This window comes from Ailuropoda melanoleuca, chromosome 19 (genome assembly GCF_002007445.2).
Source record: "Ailuropoda melanoleuca isolate Jingjing chromosome 19, ASM200744v2, whole genome shotgun sequence".
In the NCBI taxonomy this organism is placed as follows: Eukaryota; Metazoa; Chordata; class Mammalia; order Carnivora; family Ursidae; genus Ailuropoda; species Ailuropoda melanoleuca.
This window is the reverse complement of record NC_048236.1, coordinates 4,984,388-5,001,613: the sequence shown is the minus strand read 5'-3', so window position 1 is coordinate 5,001,613 and position 17,226 is coordinate 4,984,388. Positions and strand designations below refer to the sequence as shown.

The 17,226-nt window shown below is 41.3% G+C and overlaps 1 protein-coding gene across 5 annotated transcripts in view; it reads left to right on the top strand.

Annotated features, from left to right (window-relative positions):
- The window catches only part of LOC100466240 (24-hydroxycholesterol 7-alpha-hydroxylase), an 88,692-nt gene extending 72,900 nt beyond the window's left edge, over nucleotides 1-15,792 (top strand). For 2 of the 5 annotated variants that reach the window (XM_034648103.1, XM_019799430.2), the window contains 2 exons: nucleotides 11,593-11,680; nucleotides 14,272-15,791. In XM_034648103.1, coding sequence (XP_034503994.1) covers nucleotides 11,593-11,680; nucleotides 14,272-14,343 — 160 coding nt within the window. In that variant the 3' untranslated portion in view covers nucleotides 14,344-15,791. Of the gene's footprint in view, nucleotides 1-11,592; nucleotides 11,681-14,271 lie in introns of all 5 variants that reach the window. The other 3 variants (XM_019799431.2, XM_034648102.1, XM_002919008.4) reach the window with 3 other exon arrangements.
- Nucleotides 15,793-17,226: the final 1,434 nt, after the last annotated feature.

Here is a 17,226-nt window from a genome sequence, read left to right as displayed (position 1 = left end):
TCCCCATCATCTAACACCTTCTCTTCCCTTCTTAATAGCCCTCACTTTCATTTGGGCATCCGTGGGATTCTGGGGTGCTGATCCCACCCCCAGCTCCAGAAGAGTGGAGCGCCGTTCCCTAAGCCCACCCACAAATCCCATCCCTGTCTCCTCCCTCCCTTCCCATAGAGATTGGTTTCAGTGTCCGTGTATGTTTTAAGCAGTGTGATTAACTACCAAGGTTTCTGTTGAGACTTCTAGGTCAAACATAACCATTCCTTATGGGATGTGAATAAAGAAGCACTTGGCCCCCAGGACTGTTGGCAGCTATTTTGAGACAATAAAAGCAGGCAGTGTGAGGACGCAGCTAGTAATGTAGATTGGGTACAGAAAGCAACGCGTTCTCTTCAATATAGAAACCAGTCTGATGTGAGTTTTCTGTCACTTGCAACCAAAAGCATCCTAAGTAATATAATTTCCTCAAAAGTGAAAGTGTCCTTTTAAGGTTTACTGAATTCCATGAAAGATTGTATTAACATCCGCTAACCGTATCCGTGAATGTTTTCTAAATAGCTTGGGCTTTGCAGAGGGGCTGTGTTTCCTTTACGGTGGGTGTATCACAAAACAAAACAAATGTCACGTCTTAAACTTTTTTCTGGAAGGTCTGGAATTTGAACTATACCATGAGATCATTTCTGTCTGGTGAGTAATCACACCGCAGTCAGTACAATTCCTTTGCTCTTTTGCTTGAATAGGAAGCTTCAAACATGGCGTCCAACCTTCACAGCTCACAGTTCATAGTTCTGGAGTTTTGCCACCAGGAGGGGTAGTAGGAAGATTGCCAGCAGCAACTCTGAAAAAAAGGGACCTCGAGAGTGCCTTCCCTCTTTGATGAAACAGAAAACAATGTCTCAAGTCCAGGAAGGACAGAAGTTCTCCCATCCTTTCCTCTTCGCTTTCTTATCTGCTTTCTCACCTCCTTTTCCCTAGTTCCCAGTCTCTTCTGTCTTCCACAAGCTTTCTTCTTGTCCATCTTGCCCACTTACCTTTATCCCTTTCTCCCCTCCCTGCTTTATTCCAGGCCCCCCCCCTTATTCAGCGTAAGCATCTGCCTGTTCACGCCACAGATATGTCCTCACCATCAACCCCAATCAAAAGTGTTTCATGTACAGCTGGAACAGTCTTTATCACTGTGATTTTTGTACTGAAACTAAAAAGGTTGGTAAACTCCATCTTTTAACATATTTATTTCCCTTTCTCCTTGTCAACTTCCTTTAGATCAGTGATTCTTAAAGTGTGATCCCCAGACCACCAGTAGTAACACTACCTGGAAACGTGCAAAAAATGCGAATTCTTGGACTCTTCCCCAAACCTAACAAGTCAGAAACTTGGGGAGTGGGGCGCAGCGATCTGTGTTTTAACAAAGCCTTCCAGGGGATTCTGACGTAGGTGAAAGTGTGACAACCACTGGGCCGGAATACTTCACCTCCTGCCACCGAACTGATTTCATTCTCCTAAAAGATTTCAAAGGCGGCGAGGTTGTGGGGAAAGTACTTCCCCTTTAAGTTGAGCAGCCATGCTTCCATGAAGGATGCCTGTGAAAGTATGTCTCTCTGCTGCCTTCTCTGAATTCCAGGGCGAGATCATTCTATTTTCATAAGGCGCAGCTGGTAGCAACTAGGAATATACTTCAGAGCCCCTGCTCCTGGCAACCGTGGCAGTTTTCCAGCCCATGCTGGCATTGCCCGCAATGACTTCTAGTAGGAAAAAAAAGCACGAGATTTTTTCAAAAGCAAGAGAGGGAGGCAATCTCAAAATCAAGACATTAAACAAAAATCATCTGTTTCCCATAATCTTATCATTCCTTCAGGACCCCCTGTTTCTTTCTGATGGAGCCCTGTTCTAGACACCTGGCCTTTTCGAGTGACCCTCTACTCCTCCCTCTCTTTGGCCTTCCGTGACCGCTCCCACCTCCTAAACCAGGTCTTCATGCCCCACCGTCAGATGACATGATAGTTTCCTAAGCCTTCTCCCAGGCTCTAGTCTCTCTTCTTTCAACCCATCTTACTCACCACACACAGATTAATTGTCCTCCAATAATCATCTCAGACTGTCACTCTGATTAAGACTCTGGCGCTGCCTACAGGCCAAGTTCAACAGCCTAGAACTTGGGCTCTCCGTGATCTGACGCTGGTTGTACCGTTCGGAACATGGGGAGGCATCTCCCCGGAAGGTCTACTAGCTGCCCCCAGCTACAGTGCCCATTCCTTCTCTTGCTCTCTGCAGGAATGCCCGCACTCAACGTGTCTACTCAGTTACAGCCCGTTTCCTTCTGGCAAGGTCTAGCTCAAGTTTGACCTCCTCCAAAGCTACCATCGATTGCTCCAGATCACAGCGCTCTCTCCAGACTCCAAACTTCCACAGCTCTTTTGTTCCTACCTTTACTTCATAGCGTCACCCTTTCTCTGTCTCCATGTGCGTTACTAGCGTGAGGTCTGTTTTGTCCGACTCTGGGCTCTCGAGGCCTGTGTGGTGCTCCCTGGACATTTATCTACAAATGGGGAAAACACACAAGTACCAAGTATTTAAGGAATTTTCAATATGTTTATATTTTAATGAGCTTTATTTGTAGATGCGTAATGTTGTCTTTGTAAGTGTAAAAAATAAATCTGTTGTAAATAATATACCTCATTATTTTCACTGTTTTGACATAGGAGCATTAGGAAAACATTCCTAACATGAATGTAGCTCAGCTTGTTTCTGTAAAAATACAAATTTGTGAAGCCCGTTTCCTTTGACATAAAAGGCTTTTAATGTCACAGGGACATATATGTTAGTCTCTGATATTTTAGGCATCAAACAAAATTCAATAACATGGTAAAGGCTGGAAAACACTTTTTTTGCGAGTGTAGAAAAAAAATGACTAGTGAATAATTGAGGTAATTTTGCTACAATATTTAAGTATTTGGATTTGGAGAAAAATATCACTTTAGTACATATTATTATCTGTATTATTAATTCACCTTACCTTTCCTTTAACTAGGGTATCAATCCAAATGTTTAGAACCGATATGAAATACATTAACTTTATGCTCTTTTAATAACTAACTTAATAGCTAAACTAATGTAACACTCAAAGATAAAAGGAGGAAAATATCAACGCCTCTCTAGAGCACAGTCTGAAGGGGTCAGAAGCCTCCACTATCATTTTACCTTATGCGAAGTGCAGCTGTATGACTTTAAAGAACATGACAGGGATTTGAGTTACTTAAGGAAACGCCTTTCAGATTGTAGTGGGAAGCTCTTTTAATGAATTGATAAATATTTTTTCTAATTATTTCGAGTCAAAATATACATAGTCTTTCTAACATGTTTACTCTTAAATAGCTCGTGAACGTTGGTCTTGTTTATGTTCTTATCTGCGTGATAGAGGAACTATATGTCGCAGGCCTTCTATGTGTCATAATGCTTAAAGAAACGGCGTTTTCACACACAGGATTTTTCAATAAGCACAATTTATTCACAAGGTCTGCAGCATGTTCGGGATCAAAGACCCAGCACTGTCACTCAACCCCTCCATGAACAGGGTCGTCCTGCTCTGCCAGCTTCATCTCTCATCACCTCACCTCCTGGAGGGCAGGGCGTGAAGCCCTCACAGGCCCCCCGATGTTCCAGGGCCCCTTGTGAGACTGTGCCTTGGAACGGGTTGTCCCCCTGCCCCGAGTGCCTTCTTCCCTGGAGCGGCCACCACCCTGCCCTCTCGAATGTTGACGGTCCTCAGGCTGCTGCAGTGCCTCTGCTCTGAGAACCGGACAGGACGGGTGCCAACGGTCCTCTACGCCAGGGGGCCCCGCTCACAGCCGTGCACTGCTCTCCAGCAGACTACTGTCAGAGGAGGGCTAAAGCCGGAGTGGCAAGAAAATAGGATCTGTTTGGATCAAGTGGAACCTGCAAAACTGTTTTATAATTCTCAAATGCAGAATTAGCCAGAATTTTCCAGCGCGGCCAGGCAAGCGTCGAATATTCGGAAGTCACTGCTTCCGTCAGCTTGGTTATCTGAAGAAGGGATCTCATCTAATTTACTTCCAGGAAGGGAGCTAAGTACTGAGAATTGGTCGTTTTAGTAACTGGGAGCTTTGATGTCAAATTTCATATGTTGGTGCTCGTTGCCACATTTTCCACTTGATACGGGGGCTTGTGCCCTCCATGAAATACTTCGTGGGTTTTAGAGATACCACTCTCTTTCTGTTATTCTACCCCTTTGGCTACTCCTTCCCAGTCTCCTTTGCTCATCTTTCTCACCTTCCTGACCTCCAAATATTGGAGCGTCCCAGAACTCTCTTGTCAGATTTCTAGTTTGTTTTGTTTTTGTTTTTGTTTTTTTTTTCTATTTAACTTACTCCCGAAGTGAGCTCTCCTGTCCCATGGCTCTAAATATTCCTCTGAACAATGATGACTCTGTTTTTATATCTTGTATGTCTCCAGTCCTGACTGAATCCCTCCTAAACATCAGGCCCATTTACCCAGCCTCCCCTCAGCGTCTGCACTGGTTGTCTGGACGGCAGGCTGTGCTTAACAGGTCCCAAACTGAGCTCCAAAAGACAGCCCCTCGGCCTGCTCTTTCTTCAGTCCTCGCTATTACTGAGGTAAATAGCAACCGTATCCTTGCATTTCCATGGGTCAAAAACTCATCCTCAGGTCAACAGTCATTCTTGAGTCTGTGTCTTCCACATCGAAGCCCATCATCCAGAGTATATCTGGTCTCTCACTCTGGCTCACCACTGTTTCTACCATCCTGGTCCAAGTCGCCACTTTCTATGGTCTAGAAAACTGTAAAGACTTCCGAATCGGTCTTCTGGCTTCCATCTACATCACCTATGTTTTCTTCTCAATGTAGCAGTCAGAATCATTCTTTTGAAACTTAAGTCACATTTGCTCAAAACTGTCCAATGGCTTCCCATCTCGCAGAATAAAGTGTAGTCTTTAGCATGCCCCATGGGCTGTCTACTTGCCCGGGGTATTTCTCTGACGCCCCCTCCCCCTTTCTTGCTCATCTTTGGCAATACTAGCCTCGTCGTCGTTCCTCATTCTCCTTCCTCTGGATTTGTGCACGTTCTCCTCCCCCTGCATGGAATTCTGTACCCAGATATTCAGATGGCGCATTCTCCTCCTCCATGCCAATGTCTGCTGAAATGCCACCTCCTCAGGGAGACCTTCCTCACCTGAAATATGGTAGCCCACACCGTCACTCCCTTTCCCATTATCTTATTTATTATTTTAGTACTTTTTCTTGTACTTGATATATGCATTCCTTGTTTACTTATTTGCTGCCTACTTACTATCTCTCTGCTAGAATTTAAGCATTTTTATGAAAGCATGAGTGGTTTGGTTGTTTACAAAAGTGACTTTCGTTAACTTCAGCACTTAGAAGAGCATAAAGCACAGAAATTCAATGAACATTGAATGGATAAATGAATGGAGATCTCATTTTATTATAAGAACTCAGTATGGAACCTAAGTGACAGTTCACTGTTCCCATAACAGTACTCTTTTCCTGGAGGGGTAAGGAGGAAGGGCACGTGACTTATACCCACATCCTTAGTTGTCTCCTCCAAATTTGACCCTTAGTGTTCCGTGACGTTTGCCGCAGTCCCAGCTCCTCATGGTAGACAAGGTGCCATTTCTTTCACACTATCTCTAGCAGAGAGAGGAAAGTGAGGCTCTTCATGCTTCCCGTTGTCGTGTTATCTCTTTATTCTTCATAGTACTGTCGCACAGAACCATGTAAGTGCATCACTCTTGACTGCATTTTTTAAAAAATTTTACAGTTTTGATTCCAGACCATCACAACGAAGCAATTATTGCAATAAAGTGAGTCAAATGAAATTTTTGGTTTCCCAGTGCATACAAAAGTTATGTTTACACTACAGTGTGGTCCGTTAAGTGTGCAATAGCATTATGTCTAAAAAATGCACATACCTGACTTTAAAAATATCTTACTGCTAAAAACGTGCTAACTATAAGCTACGCTGAACTTTCAGCGAGTAGTAATCACTGATCACAGATCACCATAACGAGTGTAATAAAAATGAAAAAGTTTGAAATGTTGTGAAAATTACCAAAATATGACTGAGAGACACAAAGTGAGCAAATGCTGTTGGAAAAATGGCAGCGATAGACTTGCTCAATGCAGGGTTGCCACAAACCTTCCGTTTGTAAAAGAGGCAGTATCTGTGAAATGCAATAAAATGAGGTATGCCTGTGATATAGTCAGGGAGATATAAACATTGTACACAGGGCGCCTGGGTGGCTTAGTCGGTTAAGCATCCAACCTGTGATTTCCACTCAGGTCATGGTCTCCTGCATCATGAGACTGAGCCCACGTGGGGCTCTGCACTCAGCCAGGAGTCTGCTTGAGATTCTCTCTCTCTGCTCCTCTCCTTCCACTCATGCTGTCTCTCTCTCTCTCTCTCTCTCTCGTAAATAAATAAATCTTTTTTTTTAATTGTACATAAAATATTTCTTTTATCCGGGCGCCTGGGTGGCTCAGTCAATTGAGTGCCTGACTCTTGATTTCGGCTCGCGTCATGATCTCAGGGTTGTGGGATTAATTCCCAAGTTCCCCAAGGACTCGTACCCGCAAAGGCTCCATGCTCCACATAGAGTCTGCTAAAGATTCTTTCTCTCCCTCTCCTTCTGCCCTCTCACTCAGCTCTCTCTCTCTCAAATAAATAAAATCTTTAAAAATATATATTTCTTTTACCATAGTCCAGGAGAAAAGCACTTCACAGGAAGTCCTCTGTCCCTACCATTGTCTCCTGTACACAGGGCTGTGCTTGTCTGTTGCAAAATAGCCACAGAGCAGTCACCCTTCACCCTCCTTTTCACTTCATCCCTTCCCCAAGGACTAGCTTTCATTCCAAGATCCATCACCTTCCTCCACTTGGGCATTTCTCAAAGTCTGAGTGTAAAACTTTGAGATAGCATGACTATCCACCATTGTCCTTGGGACTTGAGTTCCTCAAAACAGTCTTTTGTGGGCATGGCACAACATTTCCCCCTCTCTTAAGATATGTTCAAATGTGTATTCTTCAAATTCTCTACTGAATTGACTGCCATTTCAACATCTCTCTTTCTCATAGCTCCCAAAGACAATCATCTTTTTTTCCTACAAGATAGTATGCTCTAGGGGCGCCTGGGTGGCTCAGTCGTTAAGCATCTGCCTTTGGCTCAGGGCATGATCCCGGAGTTCTGGGATTGAGCCCCACATCAGGCTCCTCCGCTGGGAGCCTGCTTCTCCCTCTCCCACTCCCCCTGCTCGTGTTCCCTCTCTCGCTGGCTGGCTCTCTCTGTCAAATAAATAAATAAAGTCTTTAAAAAAAAATAGTATGCTCCAAATCTATAAAGAGGAAATTAAATATTATTCTCAAATTATCAAGGATGGTCTCTCTCACAATAGAGTTAGTGTATTATTATAAAGAACAATGTTTACTTTTTTCCTTTCAAATTTTCAAAGATGTTGTTTTGTTGTCTTCTGGCTTTCATGGTTTCTGATGAGAAGTCTGTTATCATTTAAATTTATTTATTTATTGTGTCTTCCCCCACCTCCACCCCCTGGCTGCTTTTAAGATTTTTTTTTCTTTGTCACTGTTTTCCAACAATTTTTTTAAAAGATTTTATTTATTTATCAGAGAGAGAGAGTGAGCAAGAGAGAGAGAGCACAAGCAGGGGGAGTGGCAGTCAGAGGGAGAAGCGGGCTCCCTGCTGAGCAAGGAGCCCCATGTGGATTTTATCCCAGGACCATAGGATTGTGACCTGAGCCAAAGGCAGATGCTTAGCTGACTGAACCACTCAGGCGTCCCTGTTTTCCAACGATTTGATGATTATTTGCCTTGGAATAGTCTTATGTTTCTTTTGCTTTGGGTTCATTGTGTTTCTTAGCTCTGTAAATTAATAGTTTTAACAAATCTGAAAATGTTTCAGCCATTTTTTCTTCAAATATTTTTCCTGCACACCTATTTGCATCTCCAAATTACATGTATGTTATACTCCTTGATATTATTTTATAGGTTACTTATACGCTATTTATTTCTTTTTTCAGTCTTTTTAATCTATGTACTTCATTTTTTATATTTTCCATTGTTTTATTAAGTTCCATGATCTTTTCTTTTGCAGGGTCTTATCTTTTTTTTTTTTTAAAGATTTTATTTATTTATTTGACGGAGATAGAGACAGCCAGCGAGAGAGGGAACACAAGCAGGGGGAGTGGGAGAGGAAGAAGCAGGCTCCCAGCGGAGGAGCCTGATGTGGGGCTCGATCCCAGAACGCCGGGATCACGCCCTGAGCCGAAGGCAGGCGCTTAACCGCTGTGCCACCCAGGCGCCCCGTGGGTCTTATCTTCTGTTAATCCCATCCAGTGTATTTTCATTGAAGAGACTGTATTTTTCGTTGCTAGAAGTTTGGTTTGATTTTTTTTAATTTTCCATTTCTTTCTTCATTAAGCTTCTACCGTTTTGAACATCCGGATTATATCTAACTGGCTGTCTCCAATACCGGTCATTTCAGAGTCTATTTCTTTTGAATGATTTTTCTCTTACTTATGTGCCATATTTCCCTGTTTCTTCTAGGCACGGTCATTTTTTGAACAAATTCAGGACGTTAATTTTAAGAGTCACAGATACTAGATTTTATTGTATTCTTTTAGTTTTAGGCTTTACCGTGGCATATCGTTAGTTGCTCAGAAAAACAACTTTTCAAGACGTGTTGGTAAGCTTTGTTAAGGTAAAGCAGGAGTGGCAATTTTAAGATAAGATACTATCACTTCCAAGGCGATAACCTTTTAAAGACTATTCAGATTGTCCATGTGTTAGAAGACCTTCCCACTCTTGCATGTGGGAACACAGGCTTAGTATCTTGTGGGAGCCCTTGGCATTATTCACCTTATTGCTCTCCTTAGCTTTCTTTTTCATCTTTATCTCCACCTCAGTAGTTTCCTCCCACATGCTGAGATCAGTACTCCGCCAAATACCCAAGGAGACCCCCATGTATTTCTCTGAAGCACTCTTGCTCTCTCTGTGAAACTCCCTCCTCTCTTTTAGTCTTTCCTCCAAATTCTAGTCTCTGAATTTTGAAATCCGTCTTTTTAATTTAGGGAGACTGTCAGGTCTGTGTGGGCTTTCCCCTCCTTGCACTGTGACCTGGAAACTGCCATGGACAGTGAGTTGGAGATTGCAGGGCTCACCTCACTTATTTCTTTTCTCTTGGGAATTTTCATCCTACACTGTAAATCTTACTCAGTTTTTGAGTTATTTAGGGAAGGATATGGCCACAAGTAGAAGTTCCATTTTGTTAGAAGTTTGACAAAAATTTAGTTGTGAGAAATTCTGAACCTGCACACAAATTAGCAGAATTGCTTTTTCTTAGAATTGCTCTTGGAATCGAATCAGTCAATATTGTATATGTTTTATCTCATAGACATTGATAGTCTCTTAGAATAAATTGTTTTTAGCACATATAAGTAAGTAGGGTTAAATTCCCGTCATAAATATTTGTGAAGAAGTGATGTGTTATCCAAATGGGTTTTAACAACACCTGGAGTACTCCAGATTTCATTTGAAGTAAAATATAGACAAGATGTTTCAAGAATACTAGTACGAAACAAATATAATTACCCGAGATGAATATGAGATAATTCATATTCATTCAGTTACTCAATAAATATTGAGGATTCAGTGGAACAATGGTTCCCACTGTTTGTGAATACTGTCATTTCTAAGGGGATACATGCATGCAAACAATTAACTGTAATATGGTAAGATAAAGTCAGATTGTAGGTAAGGACATTGGTGGAAGAATATGTAAAGTGCCACAGAAACACAGAGAAGAAAGCAAGCTGGAAAGGGCAGGAAATTGAATTTGTTTTATGGAAGGCATCTCTTTCCCATCATCTGCTAATTCATTCATTCATTCCATTCCATTCCTAACATGATTAGGGATCCCTAGTGTGCTCTGCACTGATAAGTCCCAACAATACAATTCCTCCTCTAGGAGAGAAATGCCTAACAAGCAATTGCAATTCAGTGCAATAGATGCTATGGCTGAGATGTGCACAGGGGACCATAGAAGTGGAGAGGAGGGGCACCTCATCGCAGAAGCAAGTGATCAGAGAATGCCTTCAGAGGAGGAGACAGGGAAAGGGCTTGCAACAGACAGCATCACCATTCAGGAAATGTTAGGTATACAGGGTAGTTAGAGCATGGGTTTCAAAGAGGAGTCAGTGGGGAGGAAGCTGGGGAGATAGATAGAGGGGATATTTTCAAAGGCTGTGTGTGTTCTCTTACGGCATTTGGAAGAAAATAGGGAGCATTGACAGATATTGTGTGTGTGTGTGTAAAATGAGGAATAATGATAGATTTCTGTGTTAGAAAGTTCACTCCAATGGTAGAGTGAAGGATAAAGTGGAGCAAAGTGAGACTGGAAGCAGGAAGATTAATCTGGAAGCTAAGCTATTTTAGTAATCCAGGAGACCAATCATGAAGAACCGCAGTGAGGCAGTAGTGGAGGGACCGGAGATAAGACAAGGAGAGAGATTGGGTAGTATTTAGAAGCTAGAACAAAAGGACTCCGTGCCTAATTGAATATAGAGAGTGAAAAAGAACTGAGTCTATGATGACTTCCAATTTTATGACCTGTTGGAATAATTGTATTCAGTAAGAATTGGGACCGCTAACAGGCATTGCCTACCCCTAGGAGAGCTCAAAACAATGCACTGAGATGCAAAAAGAAAATAGCAGAATTCCATTTATACTTTTCTCTATATTTTTAGTTTCTATTTGTGTGTCTTACAAAGTATATAGTAAACTAATACAGTAGTATGTGTACATACTTTATAAGTAAACGAGTATCAGTATATTGTCGGGTGTGCTCAAATATTTCGTTATCAGGGTGTATGATTGAAAAGTTTGGAGACATCTGAGTGAAGGATTACAAAAAGGAATAATAAATGTGGTAGTTAATGGGGAATTTGGTAGTAATGGGGTAGTTATGGGTAGTTATTTGCCCATGAACATTTAGGCAGTAATTTCTAGTGGGTAATAAGAGTCTAGATCAGACAAGAGTGTCCAATAGAACTTTCTGTGATCATGCAAAATGTTCTAAAGATGTACTGTCCAGTATGGAGACCAGTAGCCACATATCACTACTGAGTACTTGAAATATGGCTAGTGCAACTGAGGAACTGAAATTTATCATTTTGTTTAATTTTAATTTATTTAAGTTTAAATAGCCACATGTAGCTAATGGCTACCATGATGGGAAGCATTGATCTAAAACTTTGAAGAGAGACCTGGGCTCTCTTTTATTGAGTGCTTCCACTGGCTAAGCATTTTACATATATTCTTAAGCAATTTAATCATCCCAGCTATCCTCTGGAGTAGACAGTATTATAAAAGAAAAGAGTAAGTTCTTCCTTACTCTAACCTTTTAATGGCAGAAGTTCGTATTGTGAAGAAGAGCATACTTGTTCTGAAATATGTGTACTTTCTAGATATTCTCTCTTGGTAGATATTTATGCATCTTTCACAACCAAGTGACAATATTGTATTTTTCTTTCAGGTGGTTTGCTCTGTTACAGATTCAAATATGTATTATTTTAATACTTTATAAATATGACTGTAGTCTTCTGGATCCATTACCAAAACAGGTAAATGTTTTCAGAATTTTGAATATCATGGTTTTTGAATTTGGTGTAAATTCTAACCCCTTGGTTTTAATTACTAGAGGTAAGCTGCTAATTTCCTTACCTAGGCTTGATCTTAACAGGTGTCTTACATGGAAACAGACTGAGAAGATACCCTCTTAATTCCCTTACTTCTGGATCTAATGTATATGCCATGGTACCATAAGACCAGGACCGAATAGCGGTGTTCCCACCCCTTAGAGTGTTAAGGAGGCCCTCAGTGAATTCACCAATTTTGATCCTGTTCCCTGTGCTAAATAGACATGGCCTTGATGTTGGGCTTGTTTCCCTAGGGAGGCACGTCTATGGGTCCCAAACTGAACCATCAGTTTTAGAGGCAAGTCATAGCCCTTGGTCCATTTGGGAAGCAATGGCATGGAAGAAAACAGCAGACAGTGAGCAACAGTAAAGACAGTAAGCAAGAATGAAAAGGCTGTGACCTTATTCCTACCTCTGCCCGTTGAATAGTGTCATCATTGAACTCCTCTGTGTTTCTATTGGTCTGTTCTCCTAGATCAATGGCTTTCAGACTGGTACAAATATCAGAATGACCTGGAAGGTGGGGGGCTTTTTAGAACACAGAGTACTGAGCCCCCTCCCCAGAGTTCCTGATCTAGGACATCTGGGGAAGGGCAATAATTTGCATTTTTAACCAGTTCCCAGTGCTGGCGATGCTGCTAGTCTGGATAACACTCTTTGAGGACCACTGTCCTAGGAAACAGGGCAAATTCAACTTAATTCCAGATGTTTGGAAGTCATTTTGAAGACTCTGGATAAAATGTGCTGTTTCCACTGAGGGTAAAGCTCAGAAATTAAGCATTGCAATTTCGGGGCTATTCACATAGCATGTTGTGCTTTGATTCACTCTTGATATAATAAGGCTAATGTATGGAGGGATAAATAAAACTCTTGGGTGACATTTCAGTAGAAATTATGTAAGTGCTAAGTGACACAGACAATATTATATCACTCATAAATGTGCACATTTCAGCACTTTCCCCTGATTTCTTTTGCACTTCTATTTTGAGTACACTAACTACAAGGGCTGAAGAGCCCTCAAAATCGTACCATGAAAGGGAAATCAAAAAACCCTTCACAAAGGTTCTCAGCAAGTATAGTTTTATTATCAAAATGAAGTTCAGGGCCAGACATATACTCACGAAATAGCAGCTTCTGGTTCACCGAGGCGGATGTCACAATTTTGCCCAGGACAGATTCCCCATCCAAATATGTTCCCACCAGTGAGAGGACACAAGAACGCCTTATCAGATTAGAAGATTGACATTTCTCAAAACCGTGTAACACCTAAGCCTAGCAATCAGTAATTTTCACCAGCTCCTTAGGCAAGATTTTGCCCAGTACTTTCTACCTAGCCGAGAATTCCATTTGTTATATTTATTATACTATTCTACACACATTCTATTTCTGTTTTAGCACTTCTAAGGACATTTTTAAAGAAATATTATCTTTTAAAAAAGGGGAAAAATATTATCTCACTTTGTAAAAAGTATGTCTAAGTGAATTCTCCTGCTCTCAAAGGGCATTTCATTTCATAATTCTTATTCTAGAAAGAGATGAATTGAAATTATGTAATTATTGGACTTGTTTTAATAAATTGTAAAATGAGGTGATCAAAAAATACAGGAAATGACCTTCAAATTACCAGGCTCTTGTAGGAGATGGGAGGGGATGGGCTGCTAGGGCATGTTCTGAACGCTCTTGTCAAGTATGGGGGCATCTTTGGGATTAGAAATCAGCTTCCCCAAAGTAATATGCTCGTCATAGTAACAAAAATCAAATGCTAGAACCCCCAATTTTAATTTTGCAGAAGCCCAGTGTTTTATTTTATCTCAAAGGGTCTTAGGAAATTAATTTTAACTCTCATTAAGAACCAAACACTAAGCAAATATTATAAAGCTTTCCAAGATCCATTAACAGGCAGCCTTGTCCAGATGCTGGCAATGGGGGCTGTTCATTTTGAAGCATTTATAAGACCAACTTCAATTCTCTTGCAAAAGCAAGCACATTTTTGCTAATATAGTGAAGTTTTGCTTGTTTGGTTGGTTGGTTTTGTTCTGTTTTGCTTTTTGGGGTGTCATGAATCCTCAGATAATCTCATGAAACCTATGGATCCCTTTCTAGAAAAGTATATAACTTTTCATAACCACAAATTTGTGGTTGCAATTTCAAGGAGTCCATGGCAGCCCTGCACCTTGTTCAATCAACTCCCCTCAGAATCTCCTTGTTAAGAAGCCCATGCTGTGCCTTGTGTATTCAAATCTGACAATAGACTGATGAGTTAAATTGGACTGATTGTCTTTTCCTTACTCAAGATCTTCCCCCACCCTCAAGGCTGATGGAACAGGTTGCAAATGTTCTCTTCCTTGAATGGAAGACTAAAATTGATGCTTGACATTATAAGACACATCAAGCAAACACTTCTGGTCTTCTAAACCTAGACTTTGTACTTTTAGAGATAATAACACTTGAATAAAACTTTTTCTAAAAACTTATGTCTCTTAATTTCTGTATTTCTTCTGCATTTCTGCTTTTAGAGTCCTCTCCATTTGGTGGGTGTCCAACAGCCAGAAGGACAATGCCGGATTGAATTTAAACAAAGAAAATGACATCTGTTGGGCCTAAAGAGGGCCAGGGCCTTCTGGAAGAGTGATTGTCCCCATCCACTAACCTGGCAGCATCTAGACCTGAGCTCTACTAAAACATACTGCTTAGCTTTGTTTTAGGATTTAGTTCAAGAGAATGTCTAAATGGAAGGTGGGTTTGGTAACTTCAGAGTAGACCAAGAATCTGACAGCACTCTCACCGATACGAGATCTGAATACATGGTTTACCGAAAACGTTTAAACGATTTAAATAAGAGACGTTTCCCTAGGAGTTGTAATTGGGTTTCATGCATAACAGTATTAAAACTTTAAATAGAAATAATGCCACTTGAGTGAAAATCTTAGTAAACTGTGAAGGCAACATACTTAAATTTCTATTTTGAAAAGGGCTGAAAGTCTTTGACTCTAAGAAAATATTAAATAGTAATTTCTGGAAATTTTTTGGTTTTCCTAATATGATTCTCAACTGGCAATTGGAACTCTTAAGTTCTATTAAGATAATTCTTTATGGTAAACAGGACTAGTGCTGAAACAATGAATAAAATGATAGCTTTCTAAGACCTGCGAAGAGAAGGAGCATGTCTTACACTCGTTCTGTGCTCAGCTACACCTAGGACGACGCCTTCTGTATAAGGTGTATTCAGTAAAGGTATGCTGACTGATACATTGATTTGTATTTTAATGAAGGTGAAAGCACTGTTTTGATTCAAGGCAATAATAGTTATAGGTGAAGAGGTAATATTTTTGTGGGTAGAAACACAAATAAAGTGATGTCAACGCAAATAACAGCGTTTGAATGTACTACTTAGGACTTCTGCCCGAAATATTTACTATAAAACCCTGAAAAGAAATGCCCCGGGGGAAACATACGACACTAGTAACAGAATGATCAGTGATGTCATGATTTATCGTCTAATACTCAGTATAATGCTGCTTGCCTCCTTTATTTCACAATAAATAAGCTCTGTGTGCATGTCGTCTTCTGGATTATTTGCTCCCCTGTGCTAGAATGACCCTGCAGAGTTGATAATGATTGCTTAGTCATCTATTTCCAACCAATGAGCAGATGACTCCCTAGGAGAAAATTAAGTACTCTGGAGTGCATTAACTCTTCCAGACTAATACAGCGACTCTGAAGCTTAGCTACCAGCTTGCAGCTTAGCTTAGCGGGTTTGGGGTCTAGAAACTGGAGGGGCTGAAGGAAGCAGCTTAGAAGACCTGGCAGGGCCTGCTAACTATGGCGAGAGTGTTCTTAGGGCAGACGTGTCCTCCCGAACAGCCGAGGCCCACAATGAAACACTATTTGCTTCTAATATGCACTTCAGCTGAATTTGCAGCCACTCAGGGCTAGTGTTTATCTCCATATTCTTGCTTGGTAAGGAAAAATGTTAGCTGGCAAGTGTATGCGCTTTAAAAAAGAATGCAGACACAGGAGATCCATTGACCTTTGATAAAAATGGTAAAAATAAAATAATGGTAAAAGAAATATATTTGGAGGTCCCATATCTTTTTATTTCCCTGGCCTGGGATTTTATATTGTATATCTAAATCACGGCTCTGTCCAGGGTAAAGAGTTCGAAGTGGCTGGCTCTCCCCTTCACGGATGGTGAAGTAAGAACTCAGTATTGCCCTCTTCTAGTAGTCAGGCATTCAGCTGGGGCAGTGGCTATGTCAGCTTTGGTGAGAGTCTCCATCTTGTCAGCCGTTGTCCAAATTTCCTTTCAGGCCTCGATCAACCAACCAAATCTTTTGCCATTGCCTAAGAGTCTACGTATATTCTTACCTCAGACTACTTCCCCCTCCACACAAAGGACATGGCCAAGTATATACTGCTCAAAACTCTGCCCGGTGGGAGAATTTCCCCTCACCACTGTCCTCTGGGGACACTCTTGAATGTGGTTGAGTGGAGTCGAAGTCAGCTAGTTTGCTCCATCATATCAAGCCAACCAATATGTCATCCAGGCCCAAGATTTTTTCTCTCCTCTGTCAGCTAGTCATACCCAATGGACCAAAGGTGTGAATTAAGAGAGATCCATCAGCCTAACAGAGGTAAGTGATGACCTGTTTATGTAACTGACTTCTGGACTTGCTCAAACCTGATCCCAAATGTACCATATTCATCGTACAATGGATTGCTGCTGATAAAATACTTGGTAAATATAACAATACCCAGTTCATGATGCACAGTTCTGGTCAAATACTCACTTGGCATATTTAGGCATTGGAGGCTTAGAAGTATGTTAGGAGCTGGTTTTCAAATGATAAATAGTTTTTAGCTGCAGGAGGCATGATCTTGCTCTGGAATCCTAGGGAATCTATCCTTCTATCTATTGGCCTATCACCACTGGCAGTGGTAATGCTTGGAATGTAATCAGAGCTTGAAGATGCTACTGGCAAGCCAACAGTGGAAGTGGAAGAAATCTCGCTTGCAGTAGATGAACTGGAAGGCATGTCCTCGTAGGGTGGACTTGCATGGAGGTACAAGACGATCAAGCCCTTATCCTTTGAATTGACTTCCAGAGAGTACTCTGATGTCAAATGCTTGTCAAGATCTGGGTAGATGTTGAACTTGTGGCCCAATCTCAGGAGGCAGGTTTTCAAAGTCACAGTGGATCTTGTTGTACTTTTTCTACCCGTGTAAACACAGGTGAAGAATAGACTTGCTGTTGCACACGCAGCATGCTGAAGAAGGCATAGGAGGAGAGAAACACACACACACGTAACACAGAAGGGCTTTTCCCGCGAAGGGGAGAAAAGAGAGAGTGGTGTTTGGAAGGGGACATGAAAGGATTTCCTTCTTTCTTTCCTTCCTTCCTTCCTTCCTTCCTTCCTTCCTTCCTTCCTTCCTTCCTTCCTTCCTTCTTTTATTCCTTCCTTCCTCTCCTC